Source organism: Solanum verrucosum, unplaced genomic scaffold, assembly GCF_900185275.1.
Source record: "Solanum verrucosum unplaced genomic scaffold, falcon-dt-bn FXZP01000238.1, whole genome shotgun sequence".
NCBI classification, from domain to species: Eukaryota; Viridiplantae; Streptophyta; class Magnoliopsida; order Solanales; family Solanaceae; genus Solanum; species Solanum verrucosum.
Window position 1 is genome coordinate 4,536,576 of NW_026020630.1, and position 16,197 is coordinate 4,552,772.

Consider the following 16,197-nt stretch of genomic DNA (forward strand, 5'->3'; position numbering starts at 1 on the left):
TTGCTTGCTTCATTATATTTCTTTTTAACTTTGAAAAAAGAAACAAAGTTGATTTGATTATCTTTTTATTGACTAATATTGCTAGTAGCTAGCTTTTAATTGGTACGTACATATTGTTAAAGTTGATTGTTTTTTTTTTTGAAAAACTTCATGATGAAGACTTCCATATTTGCTTTTTCATTTATTTATTAGTTTTTTGGGCACACTAGGTAGTACTATATTTTATTACAAAATTTAATTTCATGATTCTCTTGTAGTGCAGCAATTTGGAGTACAGTGACATTTATTTTATATAAAAAAATTATCTATTGTGAAGATTTCTTTTGAGTGATTAAAGTATGGAAGGAAGTTGTAATTCTGGGAAAAAGAAAGGAGGACCTAAAGATGACTTCATTGATTTGGTCTTCTCATGGTCTATACAAGATATTCTTGATGATACTCTATATCAAAATCAGGTTTTTTTTTTCTTTTTTGGTTACTTATTTTGGTTTAGAAGTGATCTTGAAAGAGTTTCAGTACTGTCTGTTTGTTTGATTTTGACTTGACACGAAATTTAAGAAAGTACAAAACTTTTGAATGTTACGGTGTTTAGCTAAAAAATCGTAGAATGTACTATAATGTGTATGAATATTTTGGTCTTAGACATGTTAGGTGAAAAGCTGAAACCGTAGACAAAAAAAAAAGAGGATATGTTTTCAACTATTTTTGGGGGATTATTTCTCTAAAGAATGGAGTGGAGATTTTTTTTTTTTTTTTTTTTAATAATTTCCACTTCGTGATTGTAGGCTCATTATGACCAACAAGTTTTTTTTGCATTTTAGTATCCTATGAAGTTTAGTGATTGGGAAACTTATTGTCAAAATTATTGAGAATGTTGCATATTTGATGTTTTGCATTGCACATGACTCATGAGTTGAGAGCATTTTTTCGAAAACAACTTCTCTGCCTCGAGGTAGGATAAGTCTGCATACACTCTATCCTCCCCAGACCCCACTACACTATGTATATATGTTGTTGTTTTTTGATGATTTGCACAATGTTCTGTTTGCACTTTGGAAAGAGGGAATTTGCCTAGATGTTATATATTCCTCATGAAGTTGCATCAGTCTCTTATTTCTTTGTACTCTAGAGACATTTTTTCCCTATGATATTCTTGATCTTTGATAGTTTTGTCACTCATCTACTCTTTTAGTGAAAAGAAAGGATAAGAGAGATATTTTTATTATTATTTTTCTCTAAGAATGTGTTTGGTATGAAGGAAAATGTTTTTCACGAAAATATATATTTATTTGGAAATGTTCTTTTTTTGGAAATAAGTGATTTTCTTACTTATTTTGTTGTGTAAGTAGAAAATATTATTTCGAAAGTATTTGTATATAATCTAATCAAACACCATAGAGAATGGGGGTGGTGACGAAAAGGGCTATAGAGGATGGCAGGGGTGGAGTCAGCTTGTGGTCAAGGGGTTCATTCGAACCCCCTTTGGTAGAAAATTATACTATTTATACATGGTCAATTTTTTTTTATGTATATATAGAAGATGTCAAACCCCCTTCAACTAGTTGTTATGTTTAATTCTTCAGATCCCACTTAGTGAGAATTCCTAGCTCTGCCACTAAGAGTGGATGTGGGTGCCAATTGTGGAACTTGTTTTTTCTAGTTCAGCTAGGGAAATCATTTTACTCATTTGCAAGTGTTAGAGTTGGTCAGAGTCTCACATTAACTGCTGAATGAACTGGTGGTCTTCTTATATGGGATTAGGAAATTCTCTTTTCATGAGCTAGCTTTTGGGGTTGAGTTAGACTTATGTGCCGTATCTTTACATGTATTAGAGTCTGCTTATATGAATTCTGTTTTGTAGGTGGAGAAGATTCCAGAATCATTTGAATCAGTGGATCATTACCTGGAATCGTTTGGCTTCCCTTTACTGGAAGAAACACGGGCTGATATTGCTGCTTCTTTGGAAGTCATAAACAATGCACCTTTTGGTGAATTGATCTCCTTGGAGGAGAAACCACTTGGATCACTATGTTTTAATGTTAAGGTTGACTATTGGAGGAATTTATCTGGTGATGGAAAGGAGCCTTATCGAACATTGCCTGGAGATATTGTCATTATCTCAGATGCTAAACCGGAAACTGCTTCTGACCTTATACGGCTTGGATGGAATTGGACTTTTGCATCTGTAATTAGCATTACTAACGATGAGGATGATGATTTAACTGCATCCACTAGTTTTAAAGTCAAAGTTGCTAGAGATATTGAGATTTCTGAGGGAATGCGAAAATCTTTCTATATAGTGTATTTGGTAAATGTGTTACCGAGTAAGAGAGTATGGCGTGCTCTAAGTATGAGAAAGAATTTTAACATTATTGGGAAAGTTCTGTACTGCGGGGATGAGGTAAGTAATTTTGCTTCTTAATTACTAAAAAAAACTCGTTTTTCGTAATGACTCGATGCAGAGTCACCTCCCGAGTTTAGGTAGTTCTGTAAACAACTACATCACTCTACTACTCATTGTACAGTTTTCATAACTTGATATATTTACTTTTCTGTCGGACCTGGAAAAAAAACTGTGTGTTCCTTGTCCATCTTGGAAAAGAAATTGAGACATGCCCTTTTTTCCAGATGCAGCCTCAATGGCTGTTTTTTTCCCTTGGAGTGTACATATGGATTTGGAATGTGTGCTTGTATTTTCCTATTTTCAGTATCTGTTTCACTTAGTTCATTTTGAGGATGAAATAGACATTTGTTTGTGTGCAGAAACAGGGCGAGGATAAATGTAACGTTTGTTGTGCATCTATTAATGATGGTCTATCTGGAGAAGTTGTTAGTGATATGCTGTCTAAGTTGAATGATTCACAGGCTGAGGCAATCTTGACCTCTCTTGATTCGTTGAAGTGTCGTCACAAGCCTTCAGTTGAACTCATTTGGGGACCACCTGGTACAGGAAAGACCAAGACTACGAGTGTCATGCTCTTCATACTATTGAAAATGAAGTATAGAGCTCTTACTTGTGCCCCAACAAATGTAGCAGTAACACAAGTGGCTTCGCGGTTACTTAAACTGATCAGTGAATCATTTAAAAATCCTTCCGCAGAAATGGATATTTGTCCTCTGGGTGATGTTCTCTTGTTTGGGAATAAGCACGGGCTAAAAATTGGTCAAGATATTACAGAGATTTACCTTGATTATCGTGTTGATAGGCTGGTGGAGTGCCTCGGACCGATGACTGGTTGGAAACACTGTATAAGTTCCACGTGCGGGTTTCTTGAAGATTGTGTTTCTGATTATGACATATATGTTGAGAATGAGTTGATCAAACTGAAGAAACTTGCTGATAAAGAGGAAGCTCGGAAGGAAAAAGAAAAAATCAGTTCATTGATTGATTTTGCTAGATCACGGTTTAATTTAACAGCTTCGTCTTTGAGAACATGCATGTTCAAATTCTGTACTCATTTACCGTTATGTCTTATTCGGGAGGAGAATTTTGAAAAAATGGTACGCCTTATCTCCCTACTTGATTGTTTGGAGGGAATGTTATTTCAAGAGAATGTTGGATCTAAAGAACTGAGGGAACTCTTTTCGTGTCAACAAACAATTGATGTCTCTTCTGACACATTTTTGGGCGAGTGTTCCTTACCTTGTTTAAGAAGCCAGTGCCTTGTTTGTCTGAAAGATGTTTGCAAATCTCTCGGAGAACTGAGTCTTCCTAGTGCAATGAGTAAGGAGTTGATTAGGGACTTCTGTATACAAAAGGCTTCTTTGGTTTTCTGCACAGCTTCTAGTTCGTATAGGCTTCATTCACTGGATATGGAGCCCTTTGACTTATTAGTCATTGATGAAGCCGCTCAATTGAAGGAGTGTGAATCTGTCATACCTTTTCAACTACCATGTCTGAGGCATACTGTTTTGGTGGGTGATGAGTGTCAACTGCCTGCAGTAGTTAAGAGTCAAGTAAGTTTGCTGCCTTTTTGTGCATGCGATTTAAAGGAATTGCAAGTGCAACCGATATCTTGTCACTATAATTTTTTTTAAAAACACAATTCTGTTACTCTTAAACAGCTCTCTGAAGAAGCTGGCTATGGAAGGAGCCTTCTTGAAAGACTCAGTTCGCTGGGTCATTCTAAACACTTGCTTAATGTACAATATCGCATGCATCCATCAATTAGTCAATTCCCAAATTCAGCTTTCTACTGTAAACAAATTCTTGATGCCCCTTTTGTTAAGCATAAAACGTATGAGAAAAGATATCTTCCAGGAAGATGTTTTGGCCCGTATTCCTTTATAAATGTTCCGTTGGGTAAAGAAGAAATGGATGATGTTGGACATAGCCAAAGGAATATGGTTGAGGTGGCCTTGGTGATGACGATGGTGCGTAGCTTGTTTAAAGGTATAGTCGTACTAACGAAACGTACAATTTTGTGGTTAGAATTTTCCTGAAATTCTCTTTTTGTCTATTTTCTTTATAACCACATCTACCTTTCTCGAAATCAACATTATTTATGGTACTGAATGGTTTAGTCCCAAGAGTAGCAAAAATAAGCAAGTGTTATTGTGCATGAGGTATCCTTAAATTGTATTTCTTAACCACCAAAAAGAAACATAGGCTTAGTGAATATATCTGTGACGACATCCTCTCTACCCCACAAACATAGGGGTAAGGTCCACGTACATTTTGCCCTCCCCATACCCCAGTTGTGGGATTACACTGGGTATGTTGTTGTGGGGTTTGCATGGGTGGGATGCTCTTTGTAGCTTAAACACTTTTTCTGTTTTTTTATTTTGGTTTCGTTAACTTCTTCTATACTTTGTTTGCAGCTTGGAGTAGCTCCAAGAAGAAACTCAGCATTGGTGTTATATCACCATATGCTGCACAAGTTTTGGCTATAAAAGGTAAACTTGGGCGGAGGTATGATACCCATGATGGTTTCGAAGTTAAGGTGAAGTCAGTTGATGGATTTCAGGGAGGGGAGGAAGATATCATAATAATATCTACTGTGAGATCTAATTCAAGTGGATCAATCGGTTTCTTGTTTAGTCGTCAGAGGACTAATGTTGCTTTGACCAGGGCTCGGTATGGATCAATCTTTTTGGTTGTTTCATCTCTGTAAAATCTTTATTCTTATAAGCTGGCATCTCAGGGTTTTATTCTTGTAGGCATTGTCTATGGATTCTTGGCAATGAGCGAACTTTACTTGAGAGCAACTCTGTCTGGCACACATTAGTTCTCGACGCTAAGGATCGTCAGTGCTTCTTTCATGCTGATGAAGACAATGACATGAGGACAACAATTTTAGATGTTAAGAAAGAATATGATCAGCTGGATGATTTGCTTAATGCAGACAGTATTTTGTTCAAATCTCAAAGATGGAAGGTACAATCTTGTGCTTTAGTTCTCTTGAGTTATGGCACCATGAACATTCAACACTTGAGTGTTTGGTCCGCAACACTCCTTTTTCCATTTCTTGTTATTTTTCTTGTATATTGAACCCCAAGTGGGATTTGCTATGGCCTATTTTCATGAAAATAATGTTTCCTTATTCTATGTTGCTGTTGTTTATTGTAACGAGTAAAATCTGAAGAAATTAGTAGTTGATTTTCAATCTCATCTTTAAAAGTGTTTTTAACTAAGGATGGAATATTTCATTTTTGGATTGTTGTACCTACTATTATTGTCACAGGTGGCCCATGTGTTTCCACCCCCTTCCGGTTGTTTGTTCATGTAGTATGCTTGATACGTTTACGGGTTATGCATATTGTCTTTCTTATGGCTCACTTTTTCATTTGGAAAAATTGTGTTTCACTTGTATAGTGACATCTTGCAGTAGCATTACCACGATACTTCCTCCTGGCCCGGTGCACCTATAATTCTAAGTTTTGTGTGTTCTACTTGCATCAGTTATAGTCAATGCAAACATCTGTCTTTGTCCATTTTATAAGTTTGTTCTTTCTTAGTGTCGGCTTCACTCATTGAAGGTGCTAAACTTTGGTCAGTATTATTTGTCACACATAAATACATTCTTTTGATTTATACAACAGTATTATTAGTCTACTTGGCCTTCCTGGTGAATCATCTTCCACATTGTTGCTCAGGTACTCTTCAGTGACAATTTTAGAAAATCATTTGTGAAGCTAACGTCCTCCCGCTTGAGGAAGTCTGTGATAAATCTTCTGGTTAAGCTGGCCAGTGGATGGCGTCCCAAGAGAAAGAATGTGGATTCAATTTCTGAGAGCTCATCTCAAATTGTAAAACAATTTAAGGTTGAAGGCCTGTTTGTCGTTTGCTCTATTGATATTCAGAAAGAATCCACCTATACTCAAGTGCTGAGGGTTTGGGATGTATTACCCTTGGAGGAGGTTGCAAAGTTGTTGAAACGTCTTGATAACATATTTTCAATGTACACTGATGAATTCATTAAGCTTTGCAATGAGAAGTGTCTTGAGGGGTAAACTAATTCTTTTGTGCTCTGTAGATTCAAGTATTACAATGAACGACAATTGTTTCTTGTAAATTTTATTTTAACCTTCTCATGTTTGTACAGGGACTTGGAAGTTCCGAAGATTTGGAAGCTTTGTCGTGAGATAAGTCAGTATAAAAGCATTTCTAGTGAGAGCCAATTGAATCATGAATCAACTGGTGCGGAAGATGGTAGAAGTTGTGTTGAACATTCAAGAGTCAGTGAAAGCTTGTTATTGATGAAGTTTTACTCATTATCATCTGGTGTTGTCAATCATTTGCTCTCTGATCTCCATGGTGAAGCATTAGATCTCCCTTTTGAAGTTACTAATGAAGAGAGGGAGATAATCCAATTTAGTAGAAGCAGTTTCATCCTCGGTCGCTCAGGCACGGGGAAAACCACAGTGTTGACCATGAAGTTATTGCAGAAGGAGCAACAACATCACAATTCTGTTGAAGGATTAAATAAAGCAGGGAAGCAAGATGAGGATAATCAATGTGTAGGAGAGGCTATCAGGGAAACCCTGCGTCAACTTTTCGTGACTGTTAGTCCGAAACTTTGTTATGCTGTCAAACAGCAGATTTCTCAGTTGAAAAGGTGAGTTCTAATCTTGTTGTCTGAGTTTACTGGAGCTGCTTGCTGACTATTAATGAGTTATGAGTATTGAAACCTTGAACTGAAGTGTAATGTTAAATATTGTAAAATAATCTTCGTTGGAACAGATGTACTAAGAATTATGGAACATGAAGTTATAGCTTTAGGGCTTTGATCTAGGGGTAAGAGTTCAAAATGTAATGTCGATTAGTTACACATCAGGCATTAGTTCATTTATCCTATCTGAATTATAGGTGCTCGTAATATTCCAAGACATAACCATTACGCAGTGCTACCATTTATTTTTTTGAACATCTTCTGCTGCTTGACCTTCCTAAATCTTTTATTGTCAAAAAGAAATTTGCAACCTAGAAAAGTCCGTGTTCTTAACCTTTCTGAATTTCTTTCATCTGTATATAAACAAGTAAAGAAGGAACGTGGGAAGGTAGTTAAGGTATTCACATGATAACAACTCTTTCCATAAAATTGACAATATGGTGAGCTAGTTTAAATGATTTGAAGCTGGTGGAGTCGTAGGTTTTCACATTTTTACCTGCTTGTTTTTTTTTTATGTGATTATGATTTAGTAGTTCGGACATGTTTTTCATCAAATAGAGTTTGTGTTGTGGCTACAAACTTCAACTAAGTTTTTATTTTTATCCAATTTAGAGGTGTGCATTCTTAATTTTGCAGCTTTGCTTGTGGTGGAAGTTTCTCAGCAGAAAACAGCTTGCTTGAGATTGATGATTTGGATGGGACGACACAGTTTAGAGATTTACCGAACTCTTTTATTGGCGTTCCTTACATGAAATACCCTCTTGTGATCACATTTCACAAGTTCTTATTGATGCTTGATGGAACAATAGGTTCTTCCTACTTTGATAGGTTCCATTTGAAGTGGGACCTGTTTGAAGACAGAAGTTTGAGGTCAGCTGCTTTAAGATCCTTCATAAGAGAGAAGGAGGTCAACTACGAATGCTTCTGTAGCTCGTATTGGCCTCACTTCAATACTGTGTTGACGAAAAATCTTGATCATTCAAGGGTGTTTACTGAAATTCTTTCTCATATAAAAGGAGGATTAAAATCAGGAGATTTTCATGATGGGAAACTCAGCAAAGAGGATTATATTTCAATGTCCGAACATCGAGTCTCTTCGATAAGTGCAGAAAAAAGAGATAGAATATATGGTATTTTTCAGGATTATGAAAAGATGAAGATGGAGCGTGCTGAATATGATATAGCTGATTTGGTTAATGATCTTCATAGTCGGCTAAAGTATCAGCATCTCGATGGTGACAAAGTAGATTTTGTGTATATTGATGAAGTTCAAGATCTCACAATGAGACAGATAGCGTTGTTCAAATATATTTGTAGAAATGTCGAAGAAGGATTTGTTTTCTCTGGTGATACAGCACAAACAATTGCTAGGGGGATAGATTTCAGGTTTGAAGACATTAGGAATCTATTCTATACCGAGTTTGTCATGGATTCAAAGGGTGATGAAGTTTCCCATAGAAAAGACAAGGGACATTTATCACCTGTTTTTCAGTTGCTTCAGAACTTCCGGACACATGCCGGTGTACTCAAACTAGCACAGAGTGTAGTTGATTTGCTTTGTCATTATTTCCCTCACTCTGTTGATTTCTTGAAACCTGAAACAAGTCTTATTTATGGTGAGGCTCCGGTATTGTTGAAGCCCGGAGCTGATGAAAATGCAATTCTAACTATTTTTGGGAATACTGGAAGTATTGGAGAAAAATTGATAGGTTTTGGTGCAGAGCAGGTAATCTTAGTGCGGGATGAATCTACGAAGAAGGAAATCTCTGGTTATATTGGAAGGCAAGCACTTATTTTGACTATTGTTGAATGCAAGGGTTTGGAATTTCAGGTAAGTCCTAAATTTGCTTAATTATTATTCTTGGGATTTCAATTGTTGGTATCAATCAAATCTGTTTTCTTTTTAATGATATTCAACATATTTATGTGTAGCCTAGGTTTTTAATGATATTCAATATAACTGCTTCATTTACCCATCCCATCTACTGGTTGGTAGCTTTACCTTTATCATCTTATTTCCTTCTTTGATCTTTTGCAGGATGTACTGCTGTACAATTTTTTGGGGTCATCGCCACTTAGTAATCAGTGGAGAGTGGTATATGAGTTTATGAAAGGAAAAGGTGTAGTAGATATATCCTTCCCAAATTTCTGTGAAGAACGACATAGTCTATTGTGTTCTGAACTAAAACAGCTTTATGTTGCCATCACTCGAACAAGACAAAGGTTATGGATTTGTGAGAGTGTTGAAGAATTTTCCAAGCCTATGTTTGACTACTGGAGAGGATTGTGTCTAGTGGAAACAAGGGAGATAGATGATTCACTTGCACAAGCAATGCAAACTTCTAGCACTCCGGAGGAGTGGAAGTCGAGGGGAGTGAAGGTTTGTCCAGTTGATTTGCCTCGTCTTATTTCTATTAACAAATTAATTTGTTCAAATCTCTCTCTTGTGTTGCTTTACATATGAGCATTAATTGGTCGTGATAAAGTGCTTTGATGTTATCATGCAGCTCTTTTGGGAAAAGAATTATGAGATGGCAATCATGTGCTTTGAAAAAGCAGGAGAAAGGAATTGGGAGAAAAGGGCAAAGGCAGCTGGATTCAGGGCAGCTGCTGAGCGAATTCGTGATTCGAATTCCAAAGAGTCTTGCACCTACCTACGTCAGGCGGCTGAAATTTTTGATTCGATTGGGAGGTTTGAGGCAGCAGCAGAATGTTTTTATGATTTGAGGGAGTATGAACGGGCAGGTAACATTTGGTGTTTACTTTCTCAAGAGTTCCTTCCTTGCTAGGCATTTTCTTTCCCTCTTCAATTGTGTACCTTTCAAGTTTTTTATTAGAACATTTCTTCATTTCCATTTACTCCCTCTGTTTCAATTATTTTTTTTTCTTCTTTACTTAAACTCCGTATCAAGTAAAAAACCAGACAAAGAAATCGAAACGGAGGGAGTATCAGATACTTGTATCCAATTTTGAGCTCTAGTTATATACATCTCCGAACATTTCTGTTAGTAATAATGAACTGTACTGCTATGCTAGGTAGACCTCAAGTGACTTATTTAAGTTCGAGTCTTGTGCTAAATGAACTATGTCTAGTATTAAGTGGAGAAGAATATGGTTGGCCCAAAGGTTTTGCTCTAGACGGATTTCTATGTCATATAAAAAGAACCTCTATTGACTTTTTACTTCACTCACATTCTTTTTATGGTGTTTTGAGTTGATGACTAGAGAATCTTTTCCTGGTCTTGCTTTGCATCACGGTAACCTTACATCATGACTAAATAATGTTGTTTTTTGATCGTTTTCTTAACTTTCTAAACTTACCCGCAGGACAAATTTATTTGGAGAAGTGTGGAAAACCTGAGCTGATTAAAGCCGCCGAGTGTTTTACACTGGCTGGATGCTATGAGCAGGCTGCCAAAGTTTATGCAGAAGGCAGTTATTTCTCAGAGTGCTTATCAGTTTGCACCAAAGGAAAGTGTTTTGACTTGGGCTTGCAATATGTTGAGTACTGGAAACACGATGCTGCTCAGTGTAGTACAGTGGGGGAAAGAGAGACTGAAATTGACAAAATGGAGGAGGAGTTCCTGAGCAATTGCGCATTACATTATTTTGAGCTCAACGACCGAGTTTCCATGATGAGATTTGTGAAAGCATTCCCTAGAATTGACATGAAACGCAATTTGTTGAAGTCTCTGGGGTGCCTTGATGAGTTGCTGTTGTTAGAAGAAGAGTTAGGGAACTTCACTGAAGCTGCAGAAATTGCCCGGCTGGAAGGGAATATTCTTCGTGAAGCGGATATAACAGCAAAGGATGGGGATTTTGGCAAGGCATCGTCACTTGTTCTTCTCTATGTTCTCTCTAACTCTCTGTGGATCTCAGGAGGTAAAGGTTGGCCTTTGAAGTCATTTTCAGAAAAAAAGGAACTTTTGGAAAAGGCCATGTCGTTTGCGATGCATGGATCCAATTCTGAAACCACGTGCACCGTGGTTAAAGTTTTATCAAACGAGTCAAGTGATTGGTCTGGCTTGAAGCACGTTTATGTCGCGTCTCAGAAATGTGACAGTTCAATCGGTGAAATTTTGAGTTGTAGAAAAATACTGGATGTTCATTGTGAAACTAACGTGGCAAAGTATATTTGGGACGATAATTTATCAGCCAATGTGATGAGTTCAGAAGAATTGGTTTTATGCAGCCAAGTCAGTGTAAGGACACTGCTTCACTTTTGGAATTTGTGGAAGAAGACAATCTTTGATCTGATAGAATCTCTCCAGGGCCTTGAGTTTGAAAACTTCGGAGAGTATAACAGCTTATGTAATTTCTGCGTAAATTACTTTGGTGCTAGGCAGCAATTGAATGATCTTAATGTTACATATGCACTGTTGCATCCTGCTGCTGAATGGGTGAAAAAAATTCACCAAAGCTTCATCCGGCGGAGCAAAAAGATTGTATTTGTTGATGCTCGGCATTTTATTTATGCTGCTCGACAACACTGGCATACCGAATTACTTTTTGTTGGTTTGAAGGTTCTTGAAACTCTTGAATCCATATATAAGTTGGCTGCAACTTCAAAGTCTCATTTCTGGCAAAGCATGTGCCTTCTAAACATATATGAGATTGCTAAATTTATAAGTGAGTCCAAGGAGCTTGATTCTAAGAGTTTTGAGTGGAAAATACAGAATTCCTTGAAACTGTCAACGAAATACTTTGAGAAAGCCTTCCCTCTTGACCCCCGTCAATCGTTGATGGAGAATATCATTTCACTAAGGAGAACTGAGCTTTCACATGATTTGCTTCAAGAATTCATCCATCAAAATATTAACACCAGAGGTCCTCTGACCTATGGACAGATTGGAAGAGTGATGATCATATGGCTTGCCTCCGGAAAACTATCTGAAGATTTGTACAAGAAAATTATTGATAGAGTTCCAACAGAATCATGGAAACCATTCATGGAAATTCTCAGCTACGCTAGAGCGACAAAAATGGAAAAGTATCAATCAGGCAATGCCAGTGGAGGAAAAACTGCCGAGTCTCGTGAAGTTCTTTCATCAAACAATGTAGCTATAGATGTTATTCGAAGTGAAGCTATGGAGGTTACATTAGTTGAGAAATTTTATAAAGCATTACAAGATACCTATATTGTGAACTGGAACAGAGAAAGTGACTATATCTCCCCTGGTTGTTTCTTGTATCTTGTTGAGCGCTTTTTGATTTTGGTGTCACAGTCTAAAGGGGTCTTTTTCACTACAAAATCATCATTGGTGGAATGGCTGATTTCCGAGCAGTCTGAGGTCCTACACACTTCCAAGGTTGCTATTAACCAAGAGTCTTTGGAAAAGTTTTATCATTCTGTTCTTATGATGGTACAACAATTCCTTTCCGATAGAGGCAGTACAGCTCTTTGGATTGAACGATCGGGGATAAATTTTGAGGCATACTATAAGCTATTGGTTATGAGATTGGTTGTTGTCCTATGTTTGCTGTGTGTGAACAGTGGGAAATACTATGATGTTCTTTCCTGTGTGCTCAGAAACAACGATGTTAGGAACCAGCTTCCAAAGTATTTCTATGGCATTCTTTTTCCATGTTTGAAGCGGAGGTACTTCCAGATCAGTGAAATCGGGGAAGCATTTCAAATTGCTGGAGATCCTCTTTTGTGTGTTAACCTGTGTGAGAATACCACCAGAAAGCTTCCTAATGTCATTCATGTGCAGTTGGGAACAAACTGCAATATAGAAGACATTTTTGACTTGCTGTTTCCGGCTAGAAATGCGTCACAAGCTCCTAATTCCACAGTTTCGAAAGTCATGACTAATCCAGATGCTACTTCTTCCTCGGATTATTCTGACCAACCAAAGATTTTGACAATGTCATGTTCTGAAGTCTCTCCTCCGCCAGAGCAGAGTCTGCAACAAGTGAATTGGGACTTATTTCATGAAGTATCTGATTTTTTGAAGCTTATTGGCAGTGAAAACGATGGAACTGCCTCGACTGTCGCTCAGAAGATGAAGGTAATCCTCGTTCTCTTTTAATTATAACTTGGAACTTGTAAAGGTGTCTTCTAGGTAAGGATTAAATATTTACTGTATTATTAGGCATAATACGTAAATAGACATTCAACCTAGCCTCAGCTGGCAAGTAAGCATAGGACATTTAGACATCTCAACTCAACTTGATTCCACTGTTTCAGTTGAACGCTCAACTTACAAAATGATAATCTACACATGCATCTCCAAAATTTATGTGTCACATCTGTGTCAGGTGTCCATGAGACATAGTGGGAAAGAGTTGGAGTGTTTACTTGTTAGTTGGGACTTGTGACCGAGTTAATATCTCTAGACGTGACTCTCAATGTTGGAGTGCTTACTTGCCCGCAGATGCCAAGTTAGAGTGTCTGTTTATGAATTATTATTATTAAGGTACTAAACTTATTTTTTTTTAGGAGGAAATAAATATGCACATAAAGTTCTTGACTGCTGCCATTACTCTGCCTGAGCTGACGAAGCCTGACGCTGGCGAGGACATGGCTGAGGAAGTGCAAAGTATGCTTCAAGAGCTGCAACACCTCCATTCATTTTTGGATACTAGGTATGATGCTTTCTTACCATCGTGCTACTTGCATTTATAGGTCACTCTTGTTTAGATGTACACTTCCAAAGTTGTTTAGGACGTTCAAAATATATCCATTTCAAAAAGTTTCTTTCATGCTAAAAGCATTCCATCTTAGGAACTATGGCTTTAGCTCCTGATGTAATCCTTTTTTGAGCCCTTTTCTTTTATAGTAATGTCCTATCGGAAACAACATCTCTACCTCCACAACGTAAGGGGTAAGGCTGCATACGAATCACCTTCCCTAGACCCCACTTGTGTGATTACACTAGTATGTCATTGTTGTCATCCTATTAACAAATGTTTTGTTCCAACTACTTGTCGTCACGCTTACACATACATCTTTAAGTGTGTTGAGGCAGTAGTTCCATTTCTTTCTCTTTTTTTGGAATTAAAACTCTTGATGATGAATTGTTGCATTGATGCTTTACAGTAATTTGGAAGTAGCAAAAGCTGAACAACTATTGAAGAGCTTGCTGTCAAGAAAGCCCAATATTGAAGCTTTATTGAACCAATGCATTGTACCAACAGAGAAGGAAAAAGGCAATACAGTGTGTGTTGTTGATGAGAAGATTGTGTTGCCGTCTGTGGCTGCCACCGATTCCGAAAGCAGTAACAAGGCTACTGAAAGGAAGCAGCCACAGCCACCACAACCAAAAGGGAAGGGCAAGTTCAACAACTCCAAAAAGGGAAAAGGAAGAGGTAAAGGAAAAGGAAAAAAGAAATAAAAACCATGATGCAATAATATAGGGAGTATAGGATTAGCGCTCTCATTTTTATGATTTTCTTCACTTTTTGTGCAATCTTAATGCTGTGAATGCAAGGAAGGTTAAGTGAACTATTTTATGTGGTTGCTTTGTGTGTTATGAATGTGATACGGGCTTATTTGTTCTTTTTGGATCACGGGTCTAATGTTTACTCGTATATTGTTCAACCTTGCAGATAAAACACTAGCTTGTTATCTATAGTCTAATATTTTCTTATAAGATATTCAATTTACTCGAAAGGAAACTTAAGTCCATAGTCTAAAAGATCCATATTTTGCATGAGACTGTTTTGTTGTGATATCAGGATAGTATATTCAACTTAAGATTCATTTATTTGTAGTATATATATTGTACTTTCTTTTGGAGCCTAAAGTACTTGATTTGAATATATAAAAACATGATTGAATAAACATTATACGTGACATCTAATTTTGAGGGTTATTTTGCTATATATCGTACGTGCAAAAAGAAAAAAGAAATCGTAATTTAATACGTAAGAACAATGGCTTTTCATCATACATAAAATCCTGTATAATCACTGTATTAAAAATGATTTTCTAGCAGCAATTAATTAATAATAATAATAATAATTTAATTGTCGCTAAAGCAATTAGTACTCTTTGTAAATATTCCTAAAACCTATACCAATATTAGATTTAATGACAATTAACCAATGTCAGTCAATTTAGTGTTAAAAGTGTATATTTATTACCGCTAAAAAATTGTTTTTACTGAGTGAATCTATTTGATTTAATATTGGTATTTGCATAGTAATGAAAATCAACAATGATCGGCCATCTAGAATCTAAATAAACAACATGACAATTTGTCTATGTTAGCGGTTCCAAATGATTTATAAAAAGGATATATAATGCCCACCATAAACATGTTTATTAATAAAAAAAACATAAATTTATCTGTTTTATAATGTTAATATCTCACGTGTTATGTTGACCCAAACAGAAGCAAGATTTTTTTTTTCTTTTTAATGTTAATATCTTATTATTTCATATACTTTTGTTGTTGGGATATAAAATTATTGGTTGAAAACGTAACAATAAAATTTTAAAATTTCTATTTTCTAATTTCCCTTGTTGTCTTGTTTGGCTAGCTGTTTAATTGAGAAAGAAAGATTAATGTCTATTTAGTCATCCATAATTCCAAAATTTTATTTTATTTTTATATTTAAAATAAAAGCTCAAGGGTTATTGGTGAAAAAATATATATTTTGAGTACAATTGATGATTATATATAGCAGCAACCACATCTCTGACCCTAACTAAACCAACTAAATATAATAATCTAAGGGTCTGTTTGGTATGAAGCAACCATTTTTCAGATTTTTTTTTTAAAAATCCAATATTTTGTTGGGCAATACTTTTGAAACCGGCATAATTTATAAATGTGTCATTTAGCTTGGCTTCAACTGACATCTATATCCCCCAATTTTGAGTGTCCATAAGTATACACTTAAACTTATAGAAAATTGAACAAATAGACACATTCGTCCTACATGACAATTTTGTGTCCTATGTGGCGTCCTACATGTATTATTTCACGTAGGACGTGTGTATCTACTTGTTCCATTTTATGCAAGTGGCTACTTGTACACACTCAAAGTTGGAGGGCATAAATGTCAGTTGAAGTCAAGTTAAAAGGTTTATTTGTGTATGACATAATACATAAATTTGCCATTCAATTTGGTTTCA

General features: G+C 36.4%; 1 protein-coding gene across 1 annotated transcript; it reads left to right on the forward strand.

Annotated features, from left to right (window-relative positions):
• The first annotated feature begins 338 nt into the window (after nucleotides 1-338).
• On the forward strand, nucleotides 339-14,689 carry LOC125811929 (uncharacterized). Its single transcript, XM_049491473.1, has 15 exons — nucleotides 339-455; nucleotides 1,862-2,401; nucleotides 2,764-3,957; nucleotides 4,066-4,393; nucleotides 4,822-5,077; nucleotides 5,161-5,377; nucleotides 6,097-6,449; nucleotides 6,546-7,058; nucleotides 7,749-8,943; nucleotides 9,151-9,492; nucleotides 9,620-9,857; nucleotides 10,440-13,123; nucleotides 13,555-13,700; nucleotides 14,155-14,423; nucleotides 14,664-14,689. Exons 1-15 carry the CDS (start codon nucleotides 339-341, stop codon nucleotides 14,687-14,689), a joined length of 8,418 nt encoding a protein of 2,805 aa, XP_049347430.1.
• The last annotated feature ends 1,508 nt before the right edge of the window (nucleotides 14,690-16,197 follow it).

Excerpts from the sequence above, each read along its gene's own strand:
- LOC125811929 (XM_049491473.1), top strand. The coding sequence starts at position 339 with ATGGAAGGAAGTTGTAATTCTGGGAAAAAGAAAGGAGGACCTAAAGAT. Across the intron at positions 5,378-6,096 it reads TCAAATCTCAAAGATGGAAG|GTACTCTTCAGTGACAATTT; the intron begins GTACAATCTTGT and ends ATTGTTGCTCAG. Across the intron at positions 14,424-14,663 it reads CAAAAAGGGAAAAGGAAGAG|ATAAAACACTAGCTTGTTAT; the intron begins GTAAAGGAAAAG and ends TCAACCTTGCAG.